Source organism: Ursus americanus, chromosome 2 (genome assembly GCF_024610735.1).
Source record: "Ursus americanus isolate L20-20 chromosome 2, mUrsAme1.1.p, whole genome shotgun sequence".
Lineage (NCBI taxonomy): Eukaryota > Metazoa > Chordata > Mammalia > Carnivora > Ursidae > Ursus > Ursus americanus.
Window position 1 is genome coordinate 105,762,506 of NC_142128.1, and position 14,365 is coordinate 105,776,870.

The 14,365-nt window shown below is 42.2% G+C and overlaps 1 protein-coding gene across 4 annotated transcripts in view; it reads left to right on the forward strand.

Annotated features, from left to right (window-relative positions):
• Nucleotides 1-14,365, forward strand: part of FH (fumarate hydratase) — a 59,262-nt gene that overhangs the window by 23,589 nt on the left and 21,308 nt on the right. For 3 of the 4 annotated variants that reach the window (XR_015723351.1, XR_015723352.1, XR_015723354.1), the window contains exon 10: nucleotides 1,051-1,383. Coding sequence is in view for 1 of the 4 variants with exons in the window: in XM_045795845.2 (XP_045651801.1) it covers nucleotides 1,051-1,193 (143 nt within the window). In the remaining 3 variants the exon portion in view is untranslated. Of the gene's footprint in view, nucleotides 1-1,050; nucleotides 12,126-14,365 lie in introns of those variants that run through there. The other variant, XM_045795845.2, reaches the window with a different exon arrangement.

Genomic DNA, 14,365 nt, shown 5'->3' on the forward strand with positions numbered 1-14,365 from the left:
AGATGCTTCACCGACCCGGCCGCACAGGCGCCCTTCTGTGATCTTTCGTGCTTTTGCCTTCTGACCCTTTGTTCATTTGTGTTAAGACAACTTGCAAAGCCGTCCATGCCCTTAACCTTTGTTAATTCCAGAGGAAGGTAACTGAGGCCAGCAACACACCTGTGGTCTCTGGTACAGGATCTATGCTAAAACTCCCCTGCATCCTCGTGATGTCTGGGAAGACGTCAGGGTACTGAGAAGTGCTGTTGGAGGCGGCTGGCAGGTGCCTCCCTCCGCACGGCCCCCGCCCGCCCCCCCAGCGCCAGTCCCCGCGGCTCCGCACAGGGTGGTTTGCTGCCGCACGACAGCACTCAGCCGGTTAGAATGGTTGTTTTTGGTTAAACGTGTTGCTGGAACCAACACGTATTTCTGCTACTCAGAAGTATGTTTTCATGTCTCGGTGCCATATCGTGTTCCTGTTCTTCCCCCTGGGAAAATGGGAGTTATTCTGTGGTGTAGTATTGACATTGGGAATAATGTTTTTGATCCTTTAAAAATTACTGTACATTAGCATTCAGCCCGAGAGCTAGACAGGGGAACCCAAAGGCGATCGAAGCAGCCAACTGCCCGCAGGAACAAATCTGTTATAGAAAGTGAGGTATGTTTACGTCTGTATCATTTAAGAAAAGGGAAGGTTTTATTCTGTGTCAGATATGACAGCTCTGAAGATAATCACTGTTAATTTTTTTTTTAAGATTTTATTTATTTATTTAGCGCAAACGGGGGTGGGGCAGAGGGAGCAAGAGAGAGAATCTTAAGCAGACTCTGCGCTGAATGTGGAGCCGACACGGGGCTCGATCTCACGACCCTGAGATCATGACCTGAGCTGAAACCAAGATTTGGAGGCTTAACCTACTGAGCCACCCACGTGCCCCTATTAAGTATTTTTAAGATTAAAAATGTTACTGAAGAGATCAGTGGCCTCAGTCGACTAAATGATTGATTGCCTTTTACTTTAGAAAACCCGATTTCACTACAAAGGCCTACACTGGCTTTTTATTTTTTCTTCAGGGTATGACAAGGCGGCAAAGATTGCCAAGACAGCACACAAAAATGGATCCACGTTGAAGGCGACTGCTGTGGAACTTGGCTATCTCACCGCAGAGCAGTTCGACGAGTGGGTGAGACCTAAGGACATGCTGGGTCCAAAGTGATTGAAATAAATTTATAGTAAAAATAATTATGTTCTATAAAAGAAATGAAGAAACTCCTTATTAATGTTCTGAAACAGAAATGGATGAATGTGCAAGGAAGCTGCTCCTGAACTTGACTGTCTCTAGCAGAGCAACTTGGTTGATATATGAAACCCCAGGATGTGCTGGGTCCAAAGTGAATTTGAAAAGTGTAAGTGAAGTGATTAAATTGTATAAAGTCAAAGAAAACAGACTCATTTTTCTTTTATGTTAATTGACTGTATTATAGTCTAATCTCATTTCTGTGTGTGTGTGTGTATTGCTTCATATGTTTTATGGAAGAGCAATATCGATTTTTAAAGAGTTTTAATTTTGTTGGCTGGTACTGTTTTCAGTTCCCCTGTAAGGAAAAAGGACTTGTTATCTTGTTCCTAGGTCATATACTTAGACATCTTTTCTTTTCCTGTGATTTGGGGGCATAAGCTAACGGAACACTTGCCCTGCAGCTTGTGCGGGGGGGTGTACATGTGCACGTGTGTGCGTGTGCATACGTCTGTCCATTAGGGAGTAGGGCAGGTTTAAAAATTGGGCAGACAGACTCCATGTGCTGATGACCCCCACACACACCTCCGACCTTAGATCAGTCATCACAGAAGGGCTGCAGACTGCGGGTCAGGAACTCTAGGACGTGGATTAGAAAGGGTCAAGGCGTAGGCCTGAACTTGGGAAGAGAGGAGGGTGTTGTGCAAGGGAGTCCTGTCCGTTATCTCTGCGTACCAGAGCCGGGATTTTTTAGCAGGGATTCACCTGAAAGAACCACGGGATTTTGAACAAGCAGTTCTAGGGAGACCCAGGCCAGATTGATCTAAACCTGAAGCTAATGGCACGATTTAACATAGAATCGGCCTCCATTATGGAGGGACTAGGTCAGTTTGGATTTTTTGCCATTTCTCCTCATTTGGTAAATAACAGGATCGTGGAGAGACAGAGTCCCGCTAGTTAAAGCATCTCATCTATAAGCAGTGCTGTATCAAGTATGTTTTTAAAAAATGGGAAACTTACCCCTCTTACTTATTCTTGGAAAATCGGCCATCAACACCCATTCCCTGTGGTCTTCAGAAGGCAGCGTATGTAGCGTGTAAGATTGTAATTAAAAGTTCTAGAACCTTTGTGGTGAAAGATGAAATTATGTTGTAACTAATCTCTTAAGCCTGAGTGAGCACTCTTTTTTTTTTCCGTAAAAAGGGTTTCCAAGCTTTTTTATGGAGCTGTGTAACTTATAAGTTCTGCTTTCCAACCCATCAGTAATTGTATTTGCCAGTGTTCTTCTCATGGTGATGGTGCAATGCTTGCACATTCTGCTTTAAAACAAAGCATGCTCCTGGTCTATTTTGTTTCAAAAAGATTTTTATTGGAAAAAAACATAAAGTTAGTTAAATTGCTTAGCAGTGCCTGGTCGTCGCCATCCCAACTGGCAAGTGTTGTGTCTTTGTGGAACTTCGTGACGTGGGTGTCCTGCCCAAGCAGGCGTCCTCTGTCCCAACAGGCCGCGTGTGACGGCTCAGCTGGAGACGGAAGCAGTTGCGTAACAGAGACAACAGCAGGTTGCGCTCCTAGCTCAGTCTCGCGCGGCTGTCTGCTGTGTCCTAGCGCGTTACGAGCCGCGGTGAGTCTCGTGAGCTGACAGTCATCTCTGTGTGATGTTGGTGAAGGAGACCCGTGCTTTATGACGGAACCCTGTAGGAGGGTTTTAGAGTTCCCTGGTGAAGGGTCGTACTGCCCATCAACCTCAGCGTTTTTACACAGGGGCGGTTTTGTCTCCATGGGACGCTTGGCAGTATCTTGAGACCTTTTTGGTTAAAATGTCAGGTAAATATGTTTAAAATGGACACAAAAACAGTCCATTGATTGTGAACAGTGTCGTGACTATGAACAAACACGTAGAATGACAAGGGCTTTTCTGGAGCAAGCGAATTTCAGAGGAGGAGGGTCACGGGCTTTGTGAAGTGATCAGTCTGGAACTACCACCAGCTTGACATGCAGAAGTGTCAGGCAAATTCATACTAAGTCACGGGTGAAATTTGCTCATTTAACTGTTTAACTTGGTTGACAGAAAAAAAAATGTATGCACAAAAACTTAGGAGGCTATGTCACACTCAGACATTTGAAAGACTGTATTCTTGAATATATCTGTGTTATGCCTCTTTCGTTTCCTCTTCAGTGGTCCTTGCGATTTATAACTGACAGCGAGAAACCTGGGAGAGACAAATTTAATATATTTTTTAAAAGGCAGATAAGCTAAAAACTGGTAACCTAGAAGGAAATTGTTGGTGGGGGTTAAGAGGTACAAACTCCCAGTCGTTATCAGTAAGTCATGGGAATGCAGTAGACAGCATAGGGAATATTTTAATACAGCAATAAAATATAGCAATATTTTAATAACTTTGTATGGAGACAGCCGGTGACTGGGCTTGTGTGGAGCGTTTTGTAATGTATAAAAATACCTAATCATTCCGTACACTTGAAACTAACCAGACATTGCATGTCAGTTATCTGTGCCTCCCTCTCCCCTTCACCCGTCGTGCTCATCCCCCACCCGCGTCCCCACTGGCCACCACCAGTTTGTTCTCTGTATTTATAAGACCAATTCTGCTTTTTTTGTTTGTTTATTCCTTTGTTTTGTGGATTCCACGTATGAGTGAAATCGTATGGTCTTTGTCTTTCTCAGTCTGACTTATTACACTTAGCAGCTAACCTATTACGCTGAGAAAGACGAGTTTTTATTTATGATTTGTTTGCCGTATTTAGATGCTGTGAAATCGTAGCGTCTATTAATCCTATCCCAAAACGAAATATTAATCTGCACAATTATAGGTGGGAATTTCATATGAAGAGTTTTCTCAGAAGTTGAGACACTCCAAGTGAAACCATGCGTGGTTGGAGCTCTCATCATGGAATTTGTTTAGTTCTTTTATTTTCGTTGGAACAAGTTTCAAGGTCTTACCGTTTGGGGGCTTTGTTTTCAATCATTGCAATTCAGATTAAAAAGCTGTAATACCTACAGCTGCTGGTGCTCCATTCATCAAATATCTTGATCAAAAATTCTCCCACTTTATTAGTTTCCTGTGGTTACCGTGATGAATAAATGTGCACTTGGTAGCCTATGCCACAGAAATGTAGTTCTGGTCGCCCAAAGTCTGAAATCTCTCTCACTGGCCCAAGTCCGTGTCTCTCTGGCCGCACCCCTCCTGGGACTCCCGGGAGAATCTCTTCTTGCCTCTCAGCATCTGGTGGTTGCCCACAACCCTTGACCTGCGGCTGCATCACGCCATTTTCCCATCCCACGCTCACATGGCTTCCTCATCTGCCTGCATCAGATTTCCCTGTTTCTCTAAGAATCGAGGTACATGTATTTGTAACCCCCAAGTCAGTACTGCCTTTAGGGTCCACCGGGATAATCCAGGACAAACTGACCATCGGAAGATCTTTTACTCAATCACATCTGCAAAGTCCTTTTTTTCTTTTTTACCATACAAAGTAACATTCACAAGATCTGGAAATTAGGACCTAGACATCCTTGGCAGCCATTATTTATCATACTACACCAAATAATGAACAAAATGCAATTACAATTTAGAAGGCACATTTACGGAAAATTCAGTTCTACTGTAGGGCACTTAGGATGATGTATGAAGTCATTCCTTAAAAGCCTGCGAAAGTGTGTGCATATTAAAATCTTTTAAAAGATTTTCAGTATCAGCGTCATTGCAAAATTTTTTGATGAAGTAAATATGTAACATATATTTTGACATCTTCTGTTTCAATTGGGAGAATATCACAGCTTGTTTGAATTGTATTTAGACCACAACCAGTTCCAAGTATACTTTTGCTCCACGGGTTTCTTAATTTAGTGAAGTCACTGTTTTTACCACCACACTGTGTTCCAAGTGTCTATATTGCTACAAGATCAAAAAACTTTATCCTCAATGTTGAACTTTTTTTTTTTAAAGATTTTATTTATTCATTTGAGTGAGCGAGTGAGTGAGGGCAGAGACAGGGGAGAGGGAGAGAATTTCAAGCAGACTGCATGCTGAGCGAGGAGCCTCACGCAGGGCTTGATCCTAAGACTCGGAGATCATGACCTGAGCGAAAACCAAGAGTCGGAAGCTCAATGGACTGAGCCTCCCTGGGACCCCTCAATGTTGAACTTTTTAATAACATTTACAATAATATTCATGATACTGTTTCACCGGTGACACCCCAACAAAAATAGCTTTCAATCATTATTGGAGATAACAGACTTCCTGTTTGGAACACTTGGTGACTGATAGAAAGCTGGCACCATGTAACTCTGGTTAACGAACCCAACTCTGTCGCTTCACTCTAAAGACTTTATTTTTCTTTGAGTAGTTTTAGGTTCACAGCAACATTGAGAGGAAAGTACAGAAATTTTCTGTTTACCCCCACTCCTACCCATGCACGGCTTCCCCGAGGATGGCTGTCCCACGCCAGACGGTATATCTGTGCCCGTGATGAGCCTACGTTGGCACAACGTTGTCACCCCGAGTCCGTGACTTACATTAGGGTTCTTTCCTGGTGTTGCACACACATGGCTTTGGACCAGTGCACAGCGTTATGGCTTCACTTCTGCTACGCCTGCAAGGAAACCTGCAAACCGAAACAAATGAAATTCACTTTGTAGGATAGTCGTTGTTTTAAATGGAAAAGCCTTGCTTCACAAAGTGAGATATAAATGCCCCTGCTGCAGCTGCGTGTTTTAGATTGTCATCTTCGAGCACTGTCTTAAAGTAGCTATCAGCTCCGGAAGCAGGTGCTCGAGCGCCTCGGCACGCTTGTGCCTTCTGGTTTTCACATGGTCAGTGATATCCCGAAGGCGGATGTCAGTGTGGACAAATACTTTTATCAAGTGGCATATTTATCCATAACTTCCTTGATAAATGAAAGGCAGTACATAATTTTTGGGGGGCACCTGGAGGGCTCAGTCAGTGGAGCGTCCAACTCTTGATTTCAGCCCAGGTCTTGATTTCAGGGTTGTGAGTTCAAACCTCACGTTGGGCTGCACACTGGGCGTGGAGCCTACTTAAAAAAAACAAAAGAGGGGCGTCTGGGTGGCACAGCGGTTAAGCGTCTGCCTTCGGCTCAGGGCGTGATCCCGGCGTTATGGGATCGAGCCCCACATCAGGCTTCTCCGCTATGAGCCTGCTTCTTCCTCTCCCACTCCCCCTGCTTGTGTTCCCTCTCTCACTGGCTGTCTCTATCTCTGTCAAATGAATAAATAAAATCTTTAAAAAAAAAAAAAAAGAAAGAAAAAAGCCTCTTTTGAGTTTATTACTGCTGACAAGGCTTATTAAAATCTTTTTAAAAACATTTACCTAGTAATACAATAAATAAATTTTTGTAGATTCATGGTACACAATAAATATAGAAACCGTCGTGGCAGGAGTGCTCCAACCATTCACCAGACGTGCTCTGTGGCCGGACTGCTCAGTCTTTATTTCCTATCGCTACAGGAGCAAACTGCCACAGAACGGGTGATTTAAAACCACACCAAGTTATTCTGCTATAGTTTTGGGGGTCAGAAGTCCAAAATCAGCCTCACTCATTGGCAGGACTGCTTCTTTCTGGAGCTTCCGGGGAAGAATCCATCTGTTGCCCTGCCTTTTCCAGCTTCTAGAGACTGCTTGCATTTGCTTTCATCTCACATTCCCTACTGCTCATTCTGGCAGGGACGGCTGCATCAAACACACCTTCCCACTACCACTGAGTATTTTTAATTTTTATTATTTTCACAGTGCCATGAACTCCTGGCCACTCTACTAATTATTTTTCTAGATAACAGCAGTGAGGGGAGGTTTTGGGGGGTCAAGAGCATGGCTTGCAAGAGTCCTCTTGATATATTCAGTCGATTCTCATTTTTTCTGGCACTTACATTTTATAAAGTCATGGAGAAGACTGAGTTAGCAAATACTCGAACCATTGCCCCTGCAAGAAAGACAAGGTCAGGATCCTGCAGGACTCTGCTCAACACATTTCATTAACTGATCAATGCCTTTTTTCATGTGTTTAGACTTAAAAACGTTTTATTTAATATGTATTGTGGATTCATTAGCATGGAACTCCTGGCCCGCAGTACTGTTTAACTCATGCCTGAACTAAGCTTGCCTAACAGGTACTTTGTCCGTGAAGCACATCACAGCCTCTTGTGCTTAGGGGGCGCCAGACAACACCGCATTCGGGGGACATTTTAAACAGCAAAGTCACCAACAAAAGGCACAAAAGCGAGAAAATCATAGTGCTAAGTAGACCATGAAAAGAACACTGTCAGGGAGGGAGAATTATCTCTCCACTCTCAGGGTCTTCCAGCTGGACTAAGAACTAAGCTGACATGAGACAGGTTCACAGGAGAAAAACCCACAAAGTTTTATTACGTGCACACAGAGGACCAATAATGAAATTAAGGAATTCTAAGCAGAATTCTAAGCTGCTGAGGTAGTAGGGAGTAAAGAGTAACAAGGTTTATTTCTGCAGCTTTTTGGACGTTAAAGTCACTATCTCTGGTGATGAGGAAGTCTTTTTCCTTCTTGAGAGAAGGAAGGTATTGTTCATATGGAAGATTTGTTTCCTGCTTTCAGGGGGATAGAGGAGGGTCTGAGTGTCTTGCACCAGCTGTTTGTTTCTTTTTATTTTATTTATTTATTTATTTATTTGCAAGAGAGAGCAAGCACGAGTGGAGGGAGGTGCAGAGGGAGAGATTATTTAAGATAATGAATATGCTAAGTGGCACATTTGGGGAGCCTGCCCTTGTCTCCTGCAGTGCTGTTTGCAGAATAAGAGCTGAAATGAGAAGGCAGAGATTGCCTTGCCTGAACGTACTGGGACCCAAAATTTGTTATTCATCCTGTTCATGCCCACAAATGACCTCAAAAGGGCTGGCAGTACTGACTTGGGGGTTACAAATACATTTTAGCCAGAAGGTGAATTAGCAAAGATGGAATCCATAGATAATACAGATGGGCTGTCTTACCAAACTCTTTTCTAGAAAAGTTGTGCAAATGATGCTGCTGGTAGCTGTTGTGTGAGGGTACTATTTAGGCTGACAATAGTATTACCATTTCAAAAATTGGTGAATGGATTTTTTTTAAGGTACCTCATTGTTTTAATGTGAATTTGTTCTATTGCTACAGAAGTCAATTTTTTCAATGCATTTGTTAGTCAATTATTTTTCTATAATTTTTTTGTTCTTCAACTTTGTTCATTTTTTCTTTTGGGGTTTTGTGTGTTCATATCAATTAGAATGAGCTTTGTACATACCAAGTTGATTGACTGCTTGACATACTTCATGTAGATATTTTCTCCCAGTGTTTTGTTTGCCTTGTAGCTGAGTTTCTGAATGTTCGGCATACAGGAAATCCATCCACTTTACACTTGAGCTCTTTCAAAATATTTGGAAATAACAAAAAATGACAGGCTGTAGTTTGACAGACGAAGAGAGGGTGAGAGACAAAAGAGACAAAGTTAACAATCTTTCCAGTCAAACACTCGCCTGCAGGGTTTTAATTCTGTATTGCATGCTGAATTGCTGAGAAAACCACGAGCTAGGATTCTGCGGACCAAACCAGATTGATTTCTCGCATTAACCAGGTGCTATACACGGCACTGGGAAGATGGTAAAGGCTTCTTTTAATAAAACCTGTATGTTCTTGCAGTTGTCAGACCAACAGCAAGAATGATGGAAATAGTCACCTTCTCCCAACAGTAGCTAAAAATGTGTTAATTTTAATTAAATCTATTCCAAATACGTTTCATGGTTTTTACAAGGTGAGAAGTGCTTTGCTAGCAAATACCTCAGTAGGGGATTGTTTCCTTGTGTGTGTGTGTGTGTTTAATTATTGATGCATTAATTAAGAAAATTACCAACGTAAGTTCTGAATTCTTGATTTGAGATTATGTAACTACATATGATTCTATCTGATATATAGATAGACACACAAAACAAAAATACAGGTTTAGATTCACACTAGTCATTTTTGGGAGGGGGATGCTGCTTATTTAAACTGACCACATATTTTATACTAAACAAATTTTAAATGACAATGACATAGGGTGGATTTGCATTTTACTGGGATGAGGTGATGATGAACTGAATTCTGATTGTAATCATCTTTGGTCATGTTTACACTTATAATTATTTAGATTCAATTTATTTAACATATTTTCTGGCATCCGTTTTTATTCAAGTCCAAAAATACTGCTTCAAGGGTGGTATTATGATATATCTTGCTAAAACGTAATTTTTTTTGCCACATGTAGTTTTTTGCCAAATGTAGTTTTTAATTTTAATATTTATCTTGTATATCTCATTGCAGATATATTTGAACAAAAAGCACTTGTAACAGTCATTCTCACCCCAGATAGTTGGGGCAGGGCAGAGATTCATTAGAATCTCTGAAAAAAATTTTAAAATATCAATATCTTGTTCCATCCCTCATGAATTCAATCAGAATTTCTGAGGAAGGACACTAGGCACTCGCATTTTTATGAAAACCTTCCCAGGCAATTTTTATGGGTGAGCAGGACTGGGGACCACCAATCTATAATACAATGATAATTTCTTTATATGTAAATTAGCAATTCATTATATTCCAGATATAATGATAATCGTTTTGAGAATGTCTAAAAAATGTACATTGTGCCATTCTTGTTATGAAGCTGTTTAAGTCATCCAGCAAAATTTCACAGTATCAATCACTGTTCTAAATTCTCTAGTTACTTCTCCTTTATTTCCTCTAATCTTAAAGGCCTCTGATTTTTTTTTAATTTTATGTGTGTGCGTATGTATGTATGTATTTCTCTATTTAGAGAGCACAAGCAGGGGGAGGGGCAAAGGGAGAGGGGAAGAGGGAATCCCAAGCAGACTTCACGCTGAGCGCAGAGCCCAATGTGGGGCTTTCTCCCATGACCCTGAGATCATGACCTGAGTTGAAATCAAGAGTGGGACATTCAACCGACTGAGGCACCCAGGTGCCCCAACTAAAAGACTCTTATTATTAAGGGAGAAAATTTCATGGCCATTTTATTTTAATGATTAAACATTTTTCAAAAGCAGTTTTTCTATATTACTAAGTCTTATGATGAGAAGAGTGAGATCATAGTTTCTTGGAATTTTGTGATATTTTCTCAAAATAAAAAGTACCCCTCATGCCCCCAAACTTAGTACATACTGTCTACAGCTATTCTGATTTTTAACTTAAGCAGTATTTGACTTTATACTTTCATAATTGTTAGATGTAAATTTATTGACATCCCTCACCATACCTTTCAACACTCCCCAATGATAAATGAACAGGTATTCCAGAAAACCATCCTAACTTTACAGGCACAAAAGCTAAAACACAGTAAATATAGCACACAATATTTTCCCATTCTGTGGAATTCTTGTCACAAGGAAACTGAAGGACTCCATAGAAATCTGCTTTTTGCTCCTTTTTCTGCTATCCTTGCTAGGACCTGCACCACATATCTGTAAGAGTCAAGGAAGAGTCTAAGGAAGGGCTGGGCAAGAATGACGGAATGGAGCCACCATGTGCCTATTCCAGACCATTAGCCCTAGACATCTGAACGTCCAGACCTCAGGCTCCAAGGAACAAGTGACTTTTGCAGGACACCTGGATCCTTGTCCTTGTTCTGACCAGTTCCTGGATGCCTGAGAGGACCGTCCACCAGACCACATCCTCAATAAAAACTTCAAACCCTGAGCAAAGACGATACTCCCTCTCCTTTCCTGAGTCTTTCCTTTACGTCTGTCAACCAGACATCTTGCATAACCACAGTACGGTGCTCAAGATTGGGAAGTTAACATCGGTACAATATTATTAATAAACTATAGTCTTGTTCTCAGATTTCACCATTTTCCACACTATGATCCTTCATCTGTTCCAGGATCCTCTCTAATGTCCCAACTGCATTTAGTTGTAAATCCTTCTTAGGTCTTTTCTAGTCCGTTTCTCAGTCCTTCCTTCTCTTTTATGACCTTGATACTTGTCCTTGAAGGAGTATAGACCAGTTACTTTATGGAATATTTCTCATTTGGATACTTCCGATATTTTCTTGTGGTTGGAATGAAATTACGCGTTTTTGGCATGAGTAGGACAGAAAGATGTGGTCGTCTTCTCAGTGCAGCGTGTCAAGGTTTTCATATGTCTGTGTCTTGTTACCAGTGCTGTTGACCTGGGTCACTTGGCTGACTTGGAGGCTGTCGGTCTCTCCGCCGTAAAGTTCCTGTCTCTCCCTTTGCTGTTATTACCTTGGGGAGATATGTTGAAACTATGCAAACGCTATTTCGCCTCAGACTTTCACCCACCAATTTTTGCCTCCATGATAGATCTTATCTGCAGCAGTAATTATTGTGGCCTTTGCTTGGTGGTGATTCTCTCATTTCCTTTATACCTTTATTAACTGGGTTTCTACTCTAAGGAAGATCTGTTTCTTCCCCCCATTTGCTTTCTTATTTTTTTATTTATTTATAACAGTATGACATTATGAATATTTATGCTATGTGTTAAAATATCTACGATTACGTATTTTGTGACTCAGTTTGCTCTATTTAGGTTGGCTCTCGTGTTCTCTTGATGAGCTGTCAGATTTTTCTGTTTCCTTACTTTCCTGGTACCACAAGATATTCTTCATTTTGCATCTGTGTGATCTTCAAACATTTCAATGATGGGATAAGACTGATCCTGTGATGGCTCAGTCATTACGCGTCTGCCTTTGGCTCAGGTCATGATCCCAGGGTCCTGGGATCCAGCCCCGCATCGGGCTCCCTGCCCAGCGGGAAGCCTGCGTCTCCCTCTCCCACTCCCCCTGTTTGTGTTCCCTCTCTCGCTGTCTCTCTGTGTCAAATCAATAAATAAAATCTTAAAAAAAAAAAAAAAAGACTGATCCTATGAGGGCAACGTGTTGCCTTTGAAAATTCAAGAACTAATATGACTGGTAATGATTTACTCCATGCATTAGTTCACGTCTGTGTTATAATCAGCCCGACTGTAACATAAAAATTGTTGTGCCCCTCAGTGATGACAGTGCCACATAACACTGGTAGGTAAAGAAATATTACCAAATACCACTCATAAGTGAAAAATAATAAACTAAAACCACGTCTAACCTATGGAACTATGTGTATGGTGTGTGTGTGTGTCTCCAGTGAGAATACTTCAGATTATTTTAAGGACGTCGGAGGGATTTGGGAGGAAGTCGAGGAAGGACATGACCACAAGGTGGCAGTAGCACACGCCAGTCTTGCTGGACGACCCGGCCGGATTTGCAGGACAGTGGAGTCCCTCACGCACTGAGACCCTCCAGAGTCTTCGGTTCAGGGGCCACCACTCGGAAAGGGGAGGGGCAGGGAACGCCCAGGGGGGGAAGGGAATTAGGAAGGGGACTTCTGTGTCCAGGGAAGCTACCTAGAGCTCAGCAGGAGTCTTCGGGCCAGAGAGCTCCAGAGGGCAGCAGCTTGAGGCCTTTGTGGCCTGAGCTTAGCTTATCTGTTGCTAGCAGATGCTGGTGCAGGTTCACGAGGTACACAGAGCAGGCAAGCTCCAAACGGCTAACAGTCTGCCTCTTTGGACTATGTTTCAAACAACTGGATGTGTAAACATTGGAGTTTGGAGCTGGCAGGCTTTTGAACCAACAGGCCTTTGTGTGCAGTGAAGAAATAGCCGACCTAGGTACCAGTGCACAGAAGTCATTTTTGAGTCATTTATGGAATAAACATAAAGCAGTACCGTGCTCTTGTCATGCTTTGTCAACTCTCCACGCCGCCAGTGTAATGCTCAGTGATTATCGAGGGTGAGCTGGGGGACTAAGCCACTTGTCAGTCAGCTGACCTGAGAGGAGGATAGATTTATGCCTAGAGATAAAGTACCAGACAGAAGAAGACCAACCACGATCAACCCCCGGTGCCACATTGACACTTTCGAGGGAAACATAGGAATAGAGTGAGTTAATATGTGTAAAAATAAATGAGGTAAAGGACAAAGAGGGTGCTAGCTGGATGATTCTAGCCAGAATATTTTATGCACTAAGAATGGCATGTTATTAGCATGGCACTATTGCGTAGTCATAGTTTAAAACTGCCTTGCAGTCTTCTCTCTCCGGTGGGAGGCAATGGTATGCGTACAATGAGAAACCGAAGAGGGCATGTGATTCCTGCTTATGTACTGAGTACATATCCCAGTGGCCTTGGGAAGTATCTAAAGTAACACCGATGGTGGAATGGACAATGGTGGACTTTGGTTCCAAAGTATTTTCCAGATTCTGACACTGCTACTTGCTCATCCTGTGACCCTAAGTAGAGAGGACTTACCTCTGCGGAGCCAATTTCCTTTACAAAATGGGAGTAGAAATTTCTAACTCACATAATTGTTTGTGCTGGTGTATGTCCCAGAATGTAAATGCTCCGAAGAACGACCGAGAAATTGTCTGCAGTTCATGTGGCGACCACCTAGCTGGTCCTACGGGACCACCTAAACCTGCCTGATGTGATTCAAATGGTATGAGAACAATCCCTCTCCAGTGTTGACTCGAAGACCCACTACACTATAAGACTCCATGAAGATAGGACTAGGGGCCATGTGCATTCTGTCTCTGAATATCCAACATCATAGTACCTGAACATAAGAAGTACTTCATAAATATTTGTTGATCAAATAAATTTATTTGAATCACTTCTTTGAGAAGACCTTGATTCTAGGTGACAATCCCTGAAAATGCAAGCATTATCTATTAAATTATTCATGGGTTGGCTTGTAGTAATCAGCTGTTAGCTTCATTCACATGGCAGTATCCTAGATGCATGAGATGTAATTCTGATGAAAGGAGGTCGAGAGTGTGGGATACTGTTGAGTAAGGGAGGCATGGCTGTGGTGTTGGGGCAGGCCATTGCTGAGCCGCCAGTAGGGATCTGGAGGAAGATGAATGCGTTGGAAGAGGAACACTCAAAACGAGGAGTGGGTTCTTGAAAACAGCCTGTTAAAGCAGGTGTGGACAACTTCCCAGGGATGAGCTCTGTGCCTGTACAACTTTTAATGTGTTTGAGTATCTTACTAAAAACAAGGTACTGTGGAATTAATTGTGTGTTAGCATTTCCCAGAGATGTAATCAGAAAGTCAAAGACA